The sequence below is a fragment of the Sebastes umbrosus genome, chromosome 19, assembly GCF_015220745.1.
Source record: "Sebastes umbrosus isolate fSebUmb1 chromosome 19, fSebUmb1.pri, whole genome shotgun sequence".
In the NCBI taxonomy this organism is placed as follows: domain Eukaryota; kingdom Metazoa; phylum Chordata; class Actinopteri; order Perciformes; family Sebastidae; genus Sebastes; species Sebastes umbrosus.
In genome coordinates, this window is record NC_051287.1 from 13,393,335 (window position 1) to 13,413,472 (window position 20,138).

General features: G+C 40.9%; 1 protein-coding gene across 1 annotated transcript in view; it reads left to right on the forward strand.

Moving 5' to 3' along the window:
• Positions 1–2,323: 2,323 nt before the first annotated feature.
• The window catches only part of pcsk5a (proprotein convertase subtilisin/kexin type 5a), a 29,108-nt gene continuing 11,293 nt past the window's right edge, over positions 2,324–20,138 (forward strand). The window contains exons 1-25 of the mRNA XM_037751846.1: positions 2,324–2,791; positions 5,477–5,581; positions 6,190–6,363; positions 6,506–6,649; positions 6,946–7,022; positions 7,271–7,359; positions 7,450–7,622; positions 7,795–8,001; positions 10,029–10,129; positions 10,251–10,354; positions 10,694–10,814; positions 11,043–11,231; positions 12,546–12,682; positions 12,824–12,946; positions 13,119–13,221; positions 13,499–13,689; positions 14,625–14,709; positions 15,159–15,262; positions 15,747–15,885; positions 16,107–16,222; positions 16,583–16,685; positions 17,672–17,808; positions 17,898–18,098; positions 18,236–18,304; positions 18,691–18,834. Of these exons, the coding sequence (XP_037607774.1) occupies positions 2,645–2,791; positions 5,477–5,581; positions 6,190–6,363; positions 6,506–6,649; positions 6,946–7,022; positions 7,271–7,359; positions 7,450–7,622; positions 7,795–8,001; positions 10,029–10,129; positions 10,251–10,354; positions 10,694–10,814; positions 11,043–11,231; positions 12,546–12,682; positions 12,824–12,946; positions 13,119–13,221; positions 13,499–13,689; positions 14,625–14,709; positions 15,159–15,262; positions 15,747–15,885; positions 16,107–16,222; positions 16,583–16,685; positions 17,672–17,808; positions 17,898–18,098; positions 18,236–18,304; positions 18,691–18,834 (3,283 nt within the window). The 5' untranslated portion in view covers positions 2,324–2,644. The remainder of the gene's footprint in view (positions 2,792–5,476; positions 5,582–6,189; positions 6,364–6,505; positions 6,650–6,945; positions 7,023–7,270; positions 7,360–7,449; positions 7,623–7,794; positions 8,002–10,028; positions 10,130–10,250; positions 10,355–10,693; positions 10,815–11,042; positions 11,232–12,545; positions 12,683–12,823; positions 12,947–13,118; positions 13,222–13,498; positions 13,690–14,624; positions 14,710–15,158; positions 15,263–15,746; positions 15,886–16,106; positions 16,223–16,582; positions 16,686–17,671; positions 17,809–17,897; positions 18,099–18,235; positions 18,305–18,690; positions 18,835–20,138) is intronic.

The window sequence follows — 20,138 nt, forward strand, 5'->3', positions numbered from 1 at the left end:
GTTGTAATCTATGGAACTATTCCTTTAAAATACTATATTATTAATGTTAATGCAGCAGTCAACAACCCACAGATTTGTATTATTATAATCCAACACATATAATGATTTCTCAATTCACTAACTGCAAATTATCACAACTCAAGTTTCTAGTCTTTCCCATCTGTGTAGAATTGCAACATTAATATTTAAGAATATCGTGATGGTCTTCTTACGCACCATGAAGGAGTTTTTTTTTCTGATTGCTTCAGATTGACCCAGTTAAAGCAGTGGATTTTTTAAATGCAGGGATATCGCTTCACAATGCACAGACTGCTGCGGTGCCAAGGGGAAAGGCATGTGGCCAAAAAATAATACAACAAAAATATTCCATTGCCTCCAGGGGAAATATTATTTTCAAATATTTTTTCCTCCAAAATCCTGAACACATCCTCTGGGTTCAGGATAAAGCTTTTTTTTAATACTGAAATCACACAGACCATACAATCAGTTTAGACATCATTATGTATGTGGTTCATATTACAGCAGACAAAGCAGCCACTCCACAGATGCTTTAGTGCTGTTTTCCTCTTTTTCACAAAATGATAAGGGTTTGTTCACGCAGGAGAAAGGAGGTGAAAAATGAATGTGCAGGGTGTTATAGCTCAAATACTTCAATACTGAGTACACAGCGTTGTGAGACGGAGTATTGATGATGACACAGAGATCATTAATATCAGTCCATTGTGACCTTTTCATACTAATGTTGTGCTCTAGTGATGGAAGACATACTCAGATTGTTTACTTAAGTAAAAGTTTCAATACCATCTAAAAATACTCCATTAAAGTCCTGCATTCAAAATCAAGAAAAAGTATGGAAGTATTATTATCAAAATGTACCTTAAGTATCAAAAGTACTCATTGGGCCTCAAACTGTTAAATGAAACCATCTGAGAAATTTAGATAGGAAATACATTTTTGATGGAAATGCTTACAACTCATAGACATCTGAAACATGTGACAAGGCGCCTCAACTAGACATGGCTCTTTTTTGAGGGGTCACAAGATGAAAACTATTTGATTAATCTTAAACAATGTGTATAGCTAGGCTACTTCTCTTACGGAAAGGTAGTGGAGTTGAAAGTAGAATATTTTCCTCTGAAATGTGGTGGAGTAGAAGTATAGCTTAGATAAAAATGGAAATACTCAAGTAGCCTACTTCAAAACTGTACTTAAAGGAACAGTGTGTTACATTTTTGGGGATCTATTAGCAGAATGTTTTCATTAGTGTATAATCACCTGAAACTACGAATCGTTTTTTTATTAGCTTAGAATGAGCCCTTCAAATCTACATAGGGAGCGGGTCCTCTTCATGGAGTCCGCCATGTTGCTCTGCCAAGTTTCTACAGCAGCCTAGAATGGACAAACCAAACACTGGCTCTAGAGAGAGCCTTTCACGTTTTTACGTTACCTGAAGGTTCTCCGACAAGCTTGTGAAACTGCGGTAACGTAACGTTGCTTCTGAAGTGGTGTTATTATGGTATGGATGGCCTCTGAGCGAGGCGAACAGCGTTACCAAGGTTTTGGACATGGCGGCTCTCGTTACCACAGTCTTGGAAAGGGAGGAGTGAGCGGAGGTGTACTCAGTTGGTTGCAATCTGCAACCACACCACTAGATGCCACCAAATCCTACACACTGTCCCTTTAAGTACAGTACTTGCAGTAGGTAAATGTATTTAGTTACTTTCCACTAGAATCAGAATCGTGTTTATTGCCAGGTGTAAGAGGTATACACTAGGAAATTGATTTGGTTTTGTTGGTGCAAGTTAAACAGTGTAATAACAAAAGAATAGATAAAAACATTAGAATAAATTAAGAATAAAAAAATTTAAATTCTACCAATATACAATATACAAAATAAGCTATAAACAAAAATAAACTAGTGATTCTAATGATTCTAAATATGTAGGCTAGTGCAACAGTTTGGATTTTGTTATATTTATGAAAACAAATAATTTTGGACCATGTACACCAATGACTCAAGAGGATAAACAAAACTATATCACTAGGTAATGTGATGGGGGCTAATAATGTGATGGTTCTATTGAAAAACATGTTGAATCAATATTATTAATGTAGTCTATACATTTTATGCTGCTTTGTCAATTTAAATTATGATTAAATTATTGAGGCCTATAAAGATTTTTATTGTAATTTGCAGTAGGCTATCTATTAGTTGTTGGGTTGTTTTTTTTTTGCCCACTTTTTAACCATGCTGCAAAATGTTTTTACAGTCACTAACAAGGACAATTAATGAGGAAAAAGACGGTTTATTTAATTAAAACTCTAACAAGCTGCAACATAAGGACATTTTGGGCTGCAGGCAGCCACATAAAGGACATAAAGGACATCTGATCCGTGGCTCCCATGTTGAAGCAGTCACTTGATATCTTGCTTGTTCTCAATGAAGGGGAGACTTGACAACATCCTTCCTGATCCTGCACAACACCTGATGTTTTCTTTTTCACGACAGTGGACGTCAAATTCCGGCAATGAGAAGCACTTTCGGCAGGCAGAAGCTCATCAGTGTGCAGGTGTGCAGGGACGGCGCGTGACGCACACCTGTAGGTCTCCGTCTAGTTAGAGGAGAGAAGGTTTCTGTGCAGTCATGCTGCGTGTTGTTGTGGTGCTGTGGACTCTGCTCCACTTCTGTAATGCGACCATCTACACCAACGACTGGGCGATGAGAGTCAGAGGAGACCGACAGTCTGTGGACAGGATAGCACAGAAATATGGATTCACTAATATGGGTCAGGTGAGTGTCTTCCAACATCCAACATCCAACTAAGACACACTGAGCATGCGCAGTCTTGATCTCAATTGTTGTCTTTTTTTTAATTTTGTTTATTTGTTTATTTGTTTTGCACAATTTAAGACTATACAACATAACAAAAAAATAAATGAATTATATAAAGTGAAGAGGCAAAAAAAAAACACTGGGCTTATCTGAAGCCTCCTCCTTTAGAGACAAGATTAATATAAAGAAATAACATGACTACATAATAGAGATAACAAACAATTAGGACAAGATATATATATATAAAAACAACAATAACATATACAGTTAATATATCAAAAAAGACAAGTGTGTGTGTTGCAAGGAAGTGTATGGTTAGTGTTTTTGAGGAGGATATTGATTTAAATATCTATAAAGACTTCTGGGAAATCGTAACCAAACAACATTGTGTTAGTAGTTTTTAATCTTCTTCTTAAAGTGTTTAATTCCTCAGGTCTGTCAGTGTGTTGATGTGAATGGCTGCTGTAGTGTGTGTGTGTGTGAGGCCTCTCAGTCAACCAGCTCCAGGCCTCATCACATTCACACTACAGCACAAATAATGACACAAACACATCTAGACTAAATCCAGTGTACAATTTAATGATTGTTGCTGAGAATATTGTCATAAATCTTAAAAAAAAAAACTTCTCTAACTCACCACTACTTAATAATTGTAAGATTAGTATTCAATATATATTTAATCACAGGTTAACAGAGCCCTATTTAGCCATCTGTAATGTCATATAAAACAATATTATTGCAAATATCCAACTGGAATTGTAATTAAAAATTACATTTTTATTTTTATTAGATTAAGTGCAATAAATGAGTAGAATAGAATACTTTATTGTCTACTTTTTTGATGTGCAAAACCAGGGATGCACCGATTCCGGATCAGATATCGATCTGATACTGACTGAAATAGCTGGATCGGGTATCGTTGACAACAGGGCCAATCTATTTAATTAAATTCTATATTAATATACTATATAAATTATATACTGTAATTCCTGTTTAAGTTTTGACCAATTTCTTGCTGCATTAAAAAATGCAAAATTTGTAAATCTTGTTAATTTTGAAGATTTTTTTTATCACAAGGTTACTGGTGTACAATTTATTATTTTAATAATAATTAACAATTCAGTAAATTTATATCTATGTATTCATTTGTTACATTTTGTTTTACAAAGTTAGGAAGAAAGCAATGTTTAAGACAACTCCAGTTGTGACAGTGCATTACACTTAACAGAATGATCCCAGTCACTTCCACACAGTGAGGCATACAGATTATTAATAAAACACTGGTGCATCCTTATGCAAAAGGCAGAAATCTGTCTTTGGTTTGCATGTGCAAAAATCTGTTATTAAAAAGAGTATATTAAAACATATTTACAGAAAAAACACAATGCACAATAGAGGCAGCAGCAGCAGGTACTCGATGGTGAGGACTGAATCAAGGTTGAATAAATGGATATTAAATGCTGTGAGCTGAGGTAGCATGCTGGCTTCAAAAAGTGTCTGTCCTTACTAATTAAGGTATCTTATAGCAACAGGGACAAGCTATTTTCTATAGATGTAATACATTCATTGTCTGCCATCTGCTTGGCAGAAACTAGAGTTATGTTTAATTTAATTTTTAGAGCTACTTAAAATGATAAAAATGTAATAAGCCTAACTGGTAGAGGTAGTACTAAACTGCCGCTAAAGTACTGCAGAATGAAGTTAAAATATTAGCCCAATTATTATTACAGTAGGACTGGAAGTTTTTACTTTGGAGGAGTCCTGGAGAACTTTTTATATCAGAAGTCAGCAGCTGCTCATCTACATTACTAGCCTGCCGGGATGTTGGTCGGTGTGAGAGGGATACCAAGCTGCCAAATAAAAAAAAAATAAATCACATTTTATTCTCTCACCTCTTGCCTTCATTTCATTATTCTAACCCCCCCCTGACCATATAAAATTAATTATCCAAACAGTTAAACCTCAAAGATCCAGCACGTTATTGCCATTTCAGTCAGAAACTCATTTACTACTAAAGAAATAATAATAATAAACAAAAACAGAAATCAATCAAACCTGAGAGGTCAATATAGCCACAGAATGACCCAATAAAAACCGAATCAATAAATAATAAAGCAAATAAATAAAACAGAGCGAGGTATAGAGGCCAGGCCCATAAAATTCAACACATGTTCTCCCTGGGGAGATGTGCTGTAATGAAAGTTGCAGGTCTTGGGTCCATGTTTCTCTCCGGGTGATATGAACCAGGAAGACCCTCTGATACTTTTATATTACTGAGGTCAGAAACACAACAGAACCCTCAGGGAGGAAATTAGGACCATCATTTATTCTTGTCAGTCACAGAAAATAGTCAACTTATGACACTTTTTATATTAAACCAGACTTCCTTTTCTTATATATTAAAAAAAAATGTGTTTACGTCATGGCATTATGGACACACACACACATGAGCAGCAGTGTGGCTGGTGTCTCAGGTTGCCTGAAAAACTATCACAGGTGTAAGGTAGCCGCCTTAATGAAACCCAGTGAAGGCCGCTTCATAATTTAACAGCTGTTTAGTACAGTCAGTGACAGAGCAGGACGAGCAACACGCCTCCACCTGAAAACAAATTAATTTACAGGATTTAATGTCTGCTTCACCAGATTGGAAGCCTGAAGAGTTATTACAGTTTTCGCCACCACGAGACGGCGAAGAGGTCCACCGTGTCCAACAAAGAGGTGTCTGTTAGCGTCGCCAAGGAGACCAAGGTATAGTAATGGGATATGAGGAGACTCTGCTGGATTATTAATCAGCAGCATGTTCCCTCCCTCCCTCCCTCCAAACACATGAGCACACACATGTTCATGTGCTGGCCCCGTCTACACACTCATCTCCTCACATCATCACATGCACAAAACCCTCAAGATGTCAAGAGTCATTAACAGGGGAATAAAATGCCAAACAGGGTCATAATAAAACAGTCAGATCTACAGCCATGCTACTGTAACAGGTCTCTTAGAGCCAATGCAACAGCTGCTGTTTAGCAGGTATAATGCTTGCCATGTTAACCATCTTAGTTTAGCATTTGCTAATTAATGCTAAACACAAAGTACAGCTGAGGCTGAATGTTGTTAATTGTGCAGGTATTTGGTCATAAACCAAAACACTGGACAAATTAAAAATTCTGTGATGATCTGGATCAAAAGTTAAGTGATCACCAAAGTTATTACAATTCATCCTGAGTGTGTGTGAACCAAATTTCATGACAATCAATACAATAGATTCTGAGATATTTCGGTGACCTACCACCCCACTGAGGCTGAGCCATGCAGCTATATATCTGTCTACATTTGCGCCCTGCGTGTTCCTTTTTAAGGTGGAATGGCTCCAACAGCAGGTGGTCCTGATAAGAGCAAAGAGGAGCTCCAGAGCCAGTCACGTCTACTCCATCGACACAAAGACCAAACACCTTCCCACTGCTCATCCTCAGTCCGACCGCACCCAGACGCTGCCCTACAACGAGTCAGCGTGGAGCAGCCTGTGGTACACTGTGAGTCAGATTTATTTTCCTTTTACTGAGCTAAAGTCTGAAATACGGACACATAAACCCAGACAGACAGAGCCTAGAATAGACCCTGATTTATTCTTTACTCCCAGGGGCTAAATTGAATGTCCCACTATTTGCTCCACAGCACTGCAGTGATGAGTCCAAAGGCTGCCAGTCTCGCATGAACATTGCGGGGGCCTGGAGGAGAGGGTATACTGGGAAGGGTGTGGTGGTGTCTGTCCTAGATGATGGCATTGAGAGAGAGCATCCGGATCTGAAGCCAAATTATGTAAGTGCCCTGGGATGGGACGCTGTTCTCGGGAAGGGGGGGGCATTAATCATAAGCTATTTGGCAGAGCTCTTAGTGTAAGAGCGCAGAGCTGAGACAGATATTGCAGGCAGAGCTTTCGGGCCAAAGGTTGGGAAAGGCCGGCCAAGAGTATTGGAATGGACATTAAACGTCTGATCCACTTAACTGTGGAGCGGACTGGTGAATAATGCTCTTTGTGATTTGTCTGATGAAACAGAGACAGATAGCCGCCGGCGTCTCATAATGTGCTGCTGCTTACTATCCATGTGATTCAGGATCCTCTCGCCAGTTACGATGTGAACGGACAAGACGAAGACCCTTCTCCCAATTATTCCAACAACGCCTCTAACTAGTGAGTACTTCTTATTCTTAGATTTCCCTTTGCACCTGTTTTGCAGTTTTTCCTCCGTCGTAATTCCAACTTTAATTAATGCACGCTTTTCTTCCCATGTTTCGGTAATTACATGCATATATGGATATGCAAATCCCCCAGTCTGAATTCTGTCCTCTCACTGGTTTGATGTAACGGAAATAGCCCGTCTTCTCCTCATGCATATGCATCTAACCTGATGTTCTGATGTTCTCCTCCTTTCTCTGAAGCCATGGGACACAGTGTGCGGGGATGGTTGCCGCGGCTGCAAATAACTCCCTTTGCACGGTTGGAGTCTCTTTCCACGCGCGGATAGGCGGTGAGTTCCAAGTGGCGGTGTGAAGCTGGAATGCTGAAGGACTTCTGGAGGACAAAGTTTTGTATATTCAAACATTATCTCCATCTGTAGGCATCCGTATGCTGGATGGAGATGTGACAGACATTGTGGAGGCCCAATCACTGAGCTTCAGACCGCAGTATATTGATATCTACTTAGCTAGTTGGGGGCCAGAAGATGACGGCGCCACGTTGGAGGGACCCGGGCCTCTAACTCGTCTCGCTTTACAGAATGGCATCAAAACAGTGAGCGAGTTTGTGTGTGAGAAAGGCTGCATGTGTTTGTGTGTTTGTTTATGTCTGTGTCCTACCTGCGGCTGTATATTTACTTCAAGGGCGTATCTTTTTTTCTCCTTATCAATGTGTAAATATCATTAATAAATTAGTCCCCTCTGTCTGCTCCCCCGATTAATCTCAGGGCCGGCACGGGAGGGGCTCTGTTTTTGTCTGGGCGTCGGGAAACGGAGGGCGAAGAGGTGACCACTGCTCCTGTGACGGCTACAGCAGCAGTATCTACACTATCTCTATCAGCAGCAGCACTCGACGTGGAAGCCAGCCAGACTACCTGGAGCAGTGCTCCTCCACACTCGCGGCAGCTTCCACTGGAGGGGAGACAGAGGAGATGGTGAGTAGAGGCTGTGCGTAACATAAGAGACACCTTCAGTGCGATTGTTAAGTACCGAAAGGGCCGTGATGTGCTGAGATGGGTCTGAATAGGAGGACGTTTGTGTTGTGGTATTCACTTCATCTAAACGACTAAATAACACTGCTCCATCTCAGTCACCAGTTACAAGCACAATCTGCACATTGCTTTACTGTAATTAATCTCAGATTTTAGAAAGAAAGCGTTTTCTCTAAGGCTGTCAAAGTTAATGCAAATTAGATTTAACACCACTAATTTCTTTAGCACATTAACGCAACTTGAGATTTTTAAGTTGTAGCGGCTTAGTTTTAACACTAGAGTGAAGATACTGGTATCATATGTAAAACTAGCTTGTCACGAATGAGGGTAAATGACGCTCCAAACTTGTGCTAAATTTTGTTGAGGAAAAACTGGCATGGCCATTTTCAAAGTGGTCCCTTGACCTCTGACCTCAAGATATGTGAACCCACGAGTCTCCCCTTTACAGACATGTCCACTTGCCCACCAGCTGTTGTTGCCTGTTGGGCTTGAGTTTGCCATGTTATGATTTGAGCATATTTTTTATGTTAAATGCAGTACCTGTGAGGCTGGAGGATATTTTTACTGATATATTTACAAAGACAACAAAATCTGAAAATCGCTTGAATCATTTTTGATGATGATATTTGTAACTTTGGTTGAACTTTAAGGGACGTCTGTTGTTGGATTTAACAATCCAGCTGCTTAAAGCCACAAAATACACAGTTTCTGTGGAGCAGTGTTTGGGGCTTCTGCAGTTGAGTGTGATAGTCTGAGACACCTGTCAATCAAGCAAATACTCCCCAGACACTCTCTATGAACTTTCTTTCTGGTACAACAATAACTTTGAAATTAGACACAATAAGAGGTTAAATTGGCTAGTTAGACTCTATATTATAAGGTTATGGGGTTTATAATCTCATGTGGAATGTTGCTTTTTTTCCCATTCACTTCAACAGGCGCAGAGTATTTTTGGAGCCTATAGTTCATTTGCTCTGAAAACCATAAGAGGAGCTGCATTGTAACGTACCCCAGCAGTTGCAGCGTGTCTAATTATACAGTAGGAACCTTTGTAAACATCCTGAAAGCCAATGACTCAAGAGGCCTACAGTAGCATGACGGCATAGACAATATGGGTAAATGACAAGCTTCTTAAAGTTGGAAGAGATATTCCTCAATGGAATACATAATTACCTACTTATCACTTTTTTTTTTACCTGATTGATTGGCAGTAATCTTTGTTTTGCACGGCAACCCACCAGGAAGAAAGACTGTAATTATACAGTATGTAATTACGTGTAGTGTAGGAGCAGTGCTTTTGGGAAACATATCAATGAAACAAATAAAAAAATAAATTGACTCAACATATTTATTAAAGCAGTATCTCTGTCAGGTGAAAAAAAAATGTTTTATTTATATAAATTTGGAGTCAGAGGGTGTAGGATGGCAGATTCACCTCTCCCTTCATGTGATTTGCAGGGGTCATTGGTAAACAGAGTTGGGTGGCTCATTAGAGTAAATTGGGTGAACACTGAGAGCTGCTCCTCTGGCCTCGGGCTTACCGAGGGCTTTTCCTTCTGCAGGATCTCTTTGTTAGCACACCTGACAACATGCCAACAACACAGTCATGCATTCCTGGCAATAATCATTTCCAAACCCCATCAGCTTAATCTACGTTTTTCCAATTAGTTTAATAAACCAGTGTTGGTTTTGTCTCTGAGTGATCTCACATGTCCCTGAGACTTAAACCAGCTTGTAACAAATGTCAATTTAATTTAGTGATGATGTCATAAAATATGGTACATACAATAAGGTACAGCTGTATGGTTGTCAAATATAGCATCTAATGGTTGCTGCAGTATATAGCCCAAAACTCATGTAAGTCTGCTCCATTAAGGCCATCGAGCACAGAAGAAAAGCACAGTTCTGTGTAACGCCAGGTGAACTCTGTTAAATATTGAACAGCTAAAAGGATCTGGTGTCCTCGACAGGTGACGCTGGGTCCACGGCAGAGCTGCAGCCGGGCTAAACCAGAGACCTCGCTCTCCTCCTCCATGGCTGCAGGCGTCATCGCTCTCACTTTGAACGCCAAGTAAGCAGCTCTCCCACACACACACACACACACACACACACACACACACAATCCATACATTCATGCACCGTTAATTGGTTTGATCGGGCAATAAGAGCATGATGTTTTGACCTTTTCTCAGCCCTTTTCTAACCTGGAGGGATGTGCAGCACATTATTGTCCGAACATCAAAATCTCATCATCTTCTTGCTCCTGACTGGCGCGTTAATGGAGCTGGATACAAAGGTGATCCCACTGGACTTCTACTAAATTTCTAATTTCCAACAGATTTCAGTATTAGCAAGTAGTTTGGACAAATATGAATCAGTACATAATGTCTTTTGAATCTTCTCAAAACTTATTATTAATAAGATAAGCTTGATAAGCATATTTTTTGGTAACTGTTCTCTCAGCTCTTTTTAGGGAAACTATCAAGCAGCGAGTATACAAACTAATGAGATACTGTGAGCAGAACAGTAATAAACGCCTACAAAGTCCCAGGAGTGCGTGATGGTTTTTTATAAGCTGCAGCGCCTTTTATGCCCCAGCTAATGTGCTATATATATGTGTGTGTGTTTGTGTCAGTGAGCCACCTGTATGGCTTTGGCCTGCTGGATGCTGAGGCCATGGTGAAGGAGGCCGAGCGTTGGAAACGAGTCCCCTCACAGCACAAGTGTGTGGAGGAGGCTCCCATCCAGCTGAGCAGGTATCACACCAACTGCACCGCAAGACACCGCCGCTTTGAGTCGGGGCTTCCCTTGATTCCTCCGCTTTTATCACCCTTTTATCTATTCCTGTCTGCGTTCTCGCATGGATTTCTCTTACATTTTTCATACACTTTCATTTCCCTTTCCTTGTAACTTTCTTGCTTCCTCTCTTATCTCTGCCACTCACTACGTGTCTTTATTCTCTCTCTGTCTCCGTCTCATGACAGAACTATTCATCCCGGCTTGGCGCTGACGTCCGTGTGTGAGAGTACAGGCTGCTCCGGCGAGCCCCTGCAGCACGTTGTTTATGTGGAGCATGTCGTCGTCCGTGTTACCATCACTCACAGTCGTCGCGGCGACCTTTCCATTACTCTCACGTCACCTTCAGGCACCGTGTCGCAGCTGCTGGCTAACAGGTAACTAGAGCAATGCTCAATCACGGGCAGAACGTGTGGGAAATATTAACAGCCCTCTTCCTTATAGCCCCACCTCATGGTTTCTACATTTACTGTGATGCATGAGCAACATTTTTTGTTTAAAGCAGAGCATAATTCGCCACAGTGCTAAATTCTTCACTTTGGCACCTTGTCACATTAGAGGGGGGGAAAAAATGGGATTTTTGGCAAACACTACTGGAGTCGTGCTCATATGGTGTTTCAGGGAACTGGAATCTGAGCAAAATTAATTTCTGTCAATTTTCAACTAAAAGCAGTTTCTTACTTTCCACAAACTGCAATGTCAAAAATACAGCATATATAGCAACAAGACAGACTGATAACTCTGTGATTTAAATATGCACATTTACTCAAGTACTCTGTTTGAAGCTGCTCTAATCAATATTTTATATCAACAATGAATGTAGTCGTAGTAATAGTAGCCTAATGGTAGTAGTAATAGTTGTTGTAGCAGTAATAGAATTAGCAGCAGCAGCCCCAATAGCAGCAGCAGTAGTATATTATTAGCAGTAGTAGTAGTATTAGCAGTAGTAATATTAGCAGCAGTAGCCTATTAGTAGTAGAATTAGCAGCAGTAGTAGTTGTATTAGCAGCAGCACTAGTAGTACTATTAAAAGCAATAGTATTAGTTTTAGCAGCTGCAGTAATAGTACTATTAAAGGTAGTAGTAGTATTGAAAGCAGTAGTAGTTGTATTAGCAGCAGCAGTAGTAGTATTAAAAGCGATAGTAGTAGTATTAGAAGCAGCTGCAGAAGTAGTAGTATTAAAAGCAATAGTAGTAGTATTAGCAGCAGTAGTATTAGAAGCAATAATACTAGTATTAGCAGTAGTAGTAGAATTGGCAGCAGTAGTGTTAGTAGTAGAATTAGCAGCAATAGTATTAGTTTAAGCTGCAGTAATAGTACTATTAAAGGCAGTAGTAGTAGTATTAAAAGCAGTAGTAGTTGTATTAGCAGCAGCAGTAGTAGTATTAAAAGTAATAGTAGTATTAGAAGCAGCAGTAGTAGTAGAATTGGCAGCAGTAGTGGTAGTAATAGAATTAGCAGCAGTAGTGGTAGTAGTAGAATTAGCAGCAGTAGTAGTAGAATTAGCAGCAGTAGTGGTAGTAGTAGAATTAGCAGCAGTAGTGGTAGTAGTAGAATTAGCAGCAGTAGTGGTGGTAGTAGTAGAATTAGCAGCAGTAGTGGTAGTAGTAGAATTAGCAGCAGTAGTGGTAGTAGTAGAATTAGCAGTAGTGGTAGTATTATGGCGATTATGTAATGTTTTGATTTGTAGGCCTCTCGACGACTCCATCGAGGGATTTCAGAGGTGGGAATTGATGACAACTCACAGCTGGGGGGAGCAGGCAGCGGGGGAATGGACTTTGAACATCCAGGATACTTCCTCTCTGAAGAGAGACAACACTAAACTAGGTCTGCTCTTCCTCTTTGTAACATCACAGTATTATGAAACATACATCGAAGTTCAACTAGAACAGCAGCTAAAATACAGTGCAGGCCTCCCGGGACAGGCCTCTCATCCCGCTCTCTTCCTGCTCCTCTGTTGTTTCATAGGGACGCTAAAGGAGTGGTCCCTGGTGATATATGGCACCGCGGAGCCGCCGTATCCCAGGCATCGTGTGCGAGCCCGATCGGCTGAGATGCCGATGGAGAGTGACCTCACTGAAGAATACAGTGGTGAGTCATGTACTCAGCTGGTATCAAGCTGCCCCATGTTGTAGCTCAGACCTCTCAGACAGCATGTTATGTTAGTTTAGGTCGTTTTTTAAATGTAAATATCAGCAATCTGAATAACTTCTCTGTTGTTGCCATAATGGTGCAGTGACTTTGCGAGTATTTGCCCTTCCAGGACCCTGCGACCCAGAATGCAGTGACGATGGTTGTGAGGGGCCCAGCCCGCAGCAGTGTGTCACGTGTTTGAACTTTTTTCTCAAGTTCAAGAACAACACAAGGTTAGCATGATTACACAGCGTTTGTAGATCCAGAATGCAGTGTACAGTATGTGGTGATGCTGTTGCTGCAGAGCATATAGCTCACACATATTGCAAATAAAAAGAATCATCTGTTATTTAGTCCACATGTTTGTATATTAAGTGAAATTCTTAACACAAATAGTTGCCACAATATGATGGTGAAAATGAACCCAGACAGTCATTTTCTCCACTCCCTCTCATTTAGAGAGTTACACCTCTTGTCCTCTATGTGCTTTGGTCCGTGTCCATTCAATAGGATGTGTGTATCAGAGTGTCCCAGGGGATTCTGGGGCGACCGCCGGCGTTGTAAGAGGTGCTACTCCTCCTGCGAGAGCTGCACCGGGAGTCGCAGTGACCAGTGCGCTTCCTGTCAACCTGGTCATCATCTAACTGAGGGGACCAATACCTGCATGGCCACCTGTGGGGATAACTACTACCTCGACCACGGTTAGACGCTTTTATGAATTGTGTGTTGTCACATGTTTTTGTAATTATTAGGGCTGTCAATCAATTAAAATATTTAATTGCGATTAATCGCATGATTGTCCATAGTTAATTGTGATTAATCGCAAATTAATCGCACATTTTTTCTGTTCAAAATGTACCTTAAATGGAGACTTGTCAAGTATTTAATACTCTTATCAACATGGGAGTGGACAAATATGCTGCTTTATGCAAATGTTTATTACTGGAAATCAATTAACAACAGAAAACAATGACAAATATTGTCCATAAACCCTCACAGGTACTGCATTTAGCATAAAAAAATATGCTCAAATCATAACATGGCAAACTGCAGACCAACAGACAACAACAGCTGTCAGTGTGTCAGTGTGCTGACTTGACTATGACTTGCCCCAAACTGCATGGGATTATCATAAAGTGGGCATGTCTTTAAAGGGGAGACTCGTGGGTACCCATAGAACCCATTTTCATTCACATATCTTGAGGTCAGAGGTCAAGGCACCCCTTTGAAAATGGCCATAACAGTTTTTCCTCTCCAAAATTTAGCTCAAGTTTGAAGTGTTATTTAGCCTCCTTCACGACAAGCTAGTATGACATGGTTTTCTAGTTTCATATGATGCCAGAATCTTCACTCTAGCTTTTAATCTGAGCCCGCTACAACCTAAAAATCACAACAAAGAAATGAGTTAAAGAGATAACTATGACATCCCTAGTAATTATACTTAACAATACAGAAGGAGCATCCTCCGGTGAACTTTTAAGGATTTGTGGCTTACAGAAGAGCTGTGTGGAAAACAGCTGCATACGAGCCTGCTAATGAATAGTCAGTTGATGTAACTGCAGTTGAGGGGTTTGTGAGTAAGATTGATTAATCGCTCTGATGTGCATTCCATGTGTATTGTCTGATTTCCCCACAGATGCAAATATGTGCAGAAAGTGCAGTGAAAACTGCTTGAAGTGCACCTCCTACAGCATCTGCACAGAATGCAAACCAGACACAAGGTGAGACAAATTCTCCGATGATGCTTGAATTAACTGCTCGGTAAACACGGCTCCTTCTCTTCCAGCTGCTGAGAATACTGATTCTCCCTGTGCACACACACACCCTCTGCAGCATCATAACAATTACAAAATACTATAATGTTTTTAACAAAAGAATGTGTTTTCCTTCCCTTTCCACACACAGCTCAAAAAGAAAAATGTTTCTTAATGGTTTCCATTTGGCAGTATCATCCCAAGAAAACAAAACTTCCCTGTCAAAGTCACCATATTGTTGAGTTAGAAGTTTCCGGATTACTGTGTTCACTGACTCAGTTTGTCAAGTACTTGTGGTGGTGTACTGTGGGTTGGAAAACTGAGTCTACAGTCTAAAAGGCAATGATTCATCTTCACGGTATCACATGATTGGTTGTGTGTGTCACGGTGCCACATGCTCTCTCCGCCCTCTCCAGTCTGCAGGGGAACCGGTGCCAGCGGAGCTGCACGGCGGGATTCTACCACGACCAACAGGAAGGCACATGCAAGCCCTGTCATAAGGCCTGCGCTACCTGTGCAGGTGAGAGGACAGGTCAAGGGTCATGAACTGTATGAGAACATCTTTAAATGGCATTAAAGAGGACCTGTTATGCTTATTTTCAGGTGCATACTGGTGTTTTGGGTTTTCTACTAGAAAATGTTTACATGATTTAATGTTCAATATTTCTTCTCAAACCGGCTGTGCTGCAGCACCTCTTTTCACCCTCTGTCTAAAACACTCTGTTTGAGCTCCTGCCCCCCCTCCCGAAAAGCATAGTCTGCTCTGATTGGTCAGCTGCATCAAACTCTGCCACATGCTGTTATAATTGAACATTTTAAGCTTTGTGCTTTGTAACTTTGCAGATCGTTTACATTCACAAAAAACTACATAACACACTAAAGGGAAAAAGCACAAAAGAATAATAGGTCCTCTTTAAAATACATGCCATGGTATTGTTTGCAGTACTCTTCTGTGTCTTTTATCCTTTTGAAAACATATTTGTTCCTGCGTCATGCGACATCAGGTGCAGGTGTTGCGGCATGCAACCATTGTGCAGAAGGCTACTTGATGGAGGAGTGGAGGTGTGTGTCCTCCTGCAGTGCTGGCTTCTACGCCACAGAGCCAAACCCAGAGATAGCTGATGGGCACAGGATATGTAGGAGGTGAGCTCACTGGTGTGTGTTCAGGTGTGGGTGGTTTGTTTATCTGCTGATGGCAGGCCTTATTCTGGTGCTTGGCTCCTGTGTGTGTGTGTGTTTGTGCTCGTTTTCATGCTGTTTGTAGTTGTGTGCCTGTATGGGTGTAGTTTGTTTTTATTCCTCTGTGTTTTTTTTGTGGGCAATATGTGCGTTTGTGTGTTCAGTCTCGGTGCTCTCCTCCTCAGGTGTGACGCCAGCTGTCTCACCTGTGTGGCGCCGAGCCGGGGGAACTGCAACAGCTGTTCCAGCGGTCACAGCCTGCAGGAGGGAGCGTGTGTTGTTAACACTGTGTGCACAGACGGTCAGTCAACCATCTTCTTCCTCTATTACGTGTTGGCTCACTGCTGCTGGAGAAAGTGACACACATTTAGTTCTTACTTCTCTAACTTCTTAAATACAATTTTATATATATACACAACAGCTGCTAATGTTTGAGAGCATAAAGGCTGTTTTATGGGCATTTTATATCTATATATGTATATTTACAATGTAATATCTTCATTCTGAGTCAACCATAAGTCAGCCGTGTTTAGAAAATAAAAAGTGTTTAGCATGGAGCTGTTTGGCGTGCTGTATGTGTGGCTTGGGTCCTTTGGTATCTACGCCTCAGATGGTTATTCATGTCTGAGTCAGCACCGTTCTCTTGCTGCATATCTATCAGGAGAGTACCAGGACGGTGACGGAGAGTGCCACGCGTGTGATGCAACGTGTCTGAAGTGCACGGGGCCGCAAACAGAAGACTGCATCAGCTGTGTTTCTTCACGGTGAGTTGGTCTTGACTTTTTAGATTCAGGGTCAGAGGGGAAATTAATACATCCCACTGTTTCTCTGAGTGAAAAACGGTGCTTCACCAGGATGTAGAGTAGCAAATAATCATATTTCACAAATGTGTTGGTAACAATCAAAGTGAGCAAGATGCTGACAAATTCTGTAAAACAGAACATTAATTGTGTGTGTTATTAAAGCCAGAGTCTTCTCTAATTTTAAACAGAATGTCTAAGAAAATGATGCACAGCTGAAAACATCAGTCACTTAATTGATGAGTCAATTGAAAGGAAAATAATAGGCAACTATTATGATAATTGATAAATCGCTTCAGTAATTTTTCAAGCACAATTAGTAAAAGACAAATGTCAAACAGGCTCTGGTTCTCGCTTCTCAGGAGGGAGAGATTTTCTGCTTTTCTAATAATTGTAAACTGGATATCTGTAGTTTTTGTTCTTTTGGTCCAACAAACAAAGCATCTGAAGAAGTCACGTTGGGTTCTGGGAAATTGCGGCATTTTTTCACAGTTTTTTTGACATTTCATAGATTAAAGAATTTATTGATTAATGTAAAAATAGTGGAATAGCATTTTAATTGATTGGATTGAATTGAATATGAATAAGGCATAAAATGTGCCGTTTGTGGTCAGTTGTCAGAAGAAAATTTAACCAATGAACAATGTAATACAAATGAGAGTAATTGACTGTATACAGTGTTAGTGTTGCTGATATGTTGCTCATCAGCAGATCGATTGTATATCAGAAATTAGATTTTCAAATAATCATCATCAGTCTAAAAATCCCTCATTGCCTCCCAATTTAAACCATCCCCACCCCTCCCTGTGTCAACACGCTCAGCTTCATCTGTGTAACTCTGACATATGTTGCATGCTGGGATGTAAAATGAGTTCAGCTCATCATTCATATCTGCTGATTTTGTGGTGTTGCTGCTGAAAAACTGGTTTGTATGTTGTTGTCGGCCACAGGGCTCTGGATGTGGGCCACTGCGTGGTGGAGTGTTCAAAGGGCAAGTACCAGTCAGGTGGCCAGTGTCACCTGTGTGACCACACCTGTGCCACCTGTGTGGATGCAGGGCCGGCCAACTGTACCAGCTGTGACACTGGTGAGGACTGAACAAGTAAATCGAAACAAAATCCAAATTCATGACTAGGAAGTTAAACATCACACATGATTTTGCTGTTTGTCCTCCAGATAAGTTTGGACTGGAGCGTTACCTGTATGGAGGCCTGTGTGTGGACGCCTGTCCCGAGGCCTTCTACCACACCAAGGAGAGGAGCTGTGAGCCCTGCTTGGACCACTGCCGCCTCTGCAACAACCCCACCCACTGCCTCGTGTGTAACTCGTCCTACTACGTCTCTGATGGAGTGTGTGCGAAGCTGGAGTGTGGAGAAGGTAAACAAGGTCACGGCGTTATTTATGAGCTGGTTTTCTCATATCCGTCATGCTACAAGGTCAAAGATGACCTTGGAAAAGTATCGTCTCACACCTGTCCCCTTCGCTGTCTCACCCTCTTTTCCTTTTTCTCTCAGGGGAGGTGGAGGATCCAGATTACGACGACTGCATGGCCTGCGAGGAGGGCTGCAGGAAGTGCGTCTTGTGTAAGTCACAGCTCAGAAGCCATACTAAAGTTTTTCCCAAAAATGAGCGCTGCCTACGGGAGACGGGAGTTCTCCTCGTCAGCGTGTTGCCGACCATGTTCAAGGGTTTTCTCCCGGTAGTTCCTGTTTAAAAGGAGAGCTGAGCTTTTTGTCTGCTTTCAACAGATAACCCCAGGCATTGCCTTTCCTGCACTGAGGGCTTTTACAAGTAAGGCTGTGTGCCTCACTGTCGCCATGTGTGATCTCGTCTCTCTGCACTCGCTACGCCTTTCAGTTCACTTCTATACTAGAATGAAAAGAGCTCTTTTTTTGCTGTGCGAGTGGAGTGGTTTTGTGTGTGTGTGAGAGGCAAAACCGCCGGTATAGACTGCTGCTTTTATTATCAGTTTTCAGGATGGCTGCTACAAAAAACTGCCCGGCTAAGACATACGGCATGGAAAAGGAGATGACCTGCGTTCCATGTGATGACAGCTGTGTGAGCTGTGATGAACATCAGTGCTACTGGTGTGAGACCGACCTCTTCTTATCAGGTACAACTGCCCCACTTGGTCAAGACATGAAGGCATGAAGCAGTGTATTCAGTGGAGGAGAAAGTATTCAAATCCTTTACTTAAAACATCAATACTACAATATAAAAACACTCCATTGCAAGTAAAAGTGTTACTTAAAATGTGAGTGTTATACTTTTGTATATTATATGTTGAATTATTATTACTGATGCATTAATGTGTATGTAGCATTTTACTGTTGTAGTTGTTTTTTAATTGCATATAGTACTGTTGGGTAGTTTAATTTAAAACAGTGCATCATATTTTATAATCACATGTTTGGTATGTAAAATCTTAATCTGTAAAGTAACTAAATTAGTAATTATAGCTGTCGGATACATGTAGTGAAAAAAAGTAGTAAGAAAGTACAATATGTCCCTTAGAATGAGCCGTTCATATCTACATAGGGAGCGGGTCCTCTTCATGGAGTCCGCCATGTTGCACCACCATGTTTCTACATTAAAGCCCAGAACGGACAAACCAAACACTGTTAACTTTTCCTGCTTGGGCCGGAGTCGATAACGTTACTCGCTATCTCTCTGGCTTCACCACTCACTTCCTACGTAGCCACACACTCTAAGCACTCTACTCTTACAACAACTGGCTCTGGAGAGGGTCATTCGTGTGTTTGCATCGGCCCCCATAGTTATTTAACACGCTTGGCACACGGGAGAGGCTTCAGGTGGTTGCAATCTGCAACCTCACCACCAGATACTGCCAGATCCTACACATTGGGATGTCCTGAATTTAAGTAAAAATACAGAGGTATTAAAAGTGATCAATATGCACAAAGGCCCCTTATGTTATATTATTATGTATACTATATTCAATAGGCTATATATAGTACCTATATAGTTTAGAGAATATTATAGATCCAAGACCAAACTGACAGAAGGCTGGGACTCAGAGAGAACTACAAATCGGTCTGCTACTTCAGCACCACGGACAGCGTCATGGATTCATCAATACACAGCACAGTTAGGCTAATTTCACTGAAAGAGTTATGTTCATTCTGCACTAAAGTTCTTAATTAAATTAGAAAAAAAACTCAGTGCTTTTCATTTGTCAAGTATTTAATTCAGACAGGAGTATACAAAAATAGGTTTTACAATGTGGTTATTTCATATACACTATTTATGTATTGATTTAACAGAAAACATGCTATATCGTGATATATATCGTTATCGAGATAAGAAATTACCTAATTTTGATAGAAGATTTTGTCCCCTCTCAGTTTACCATACTGACCATATTATATATATATTATTGTTTTATTAGAACTGATG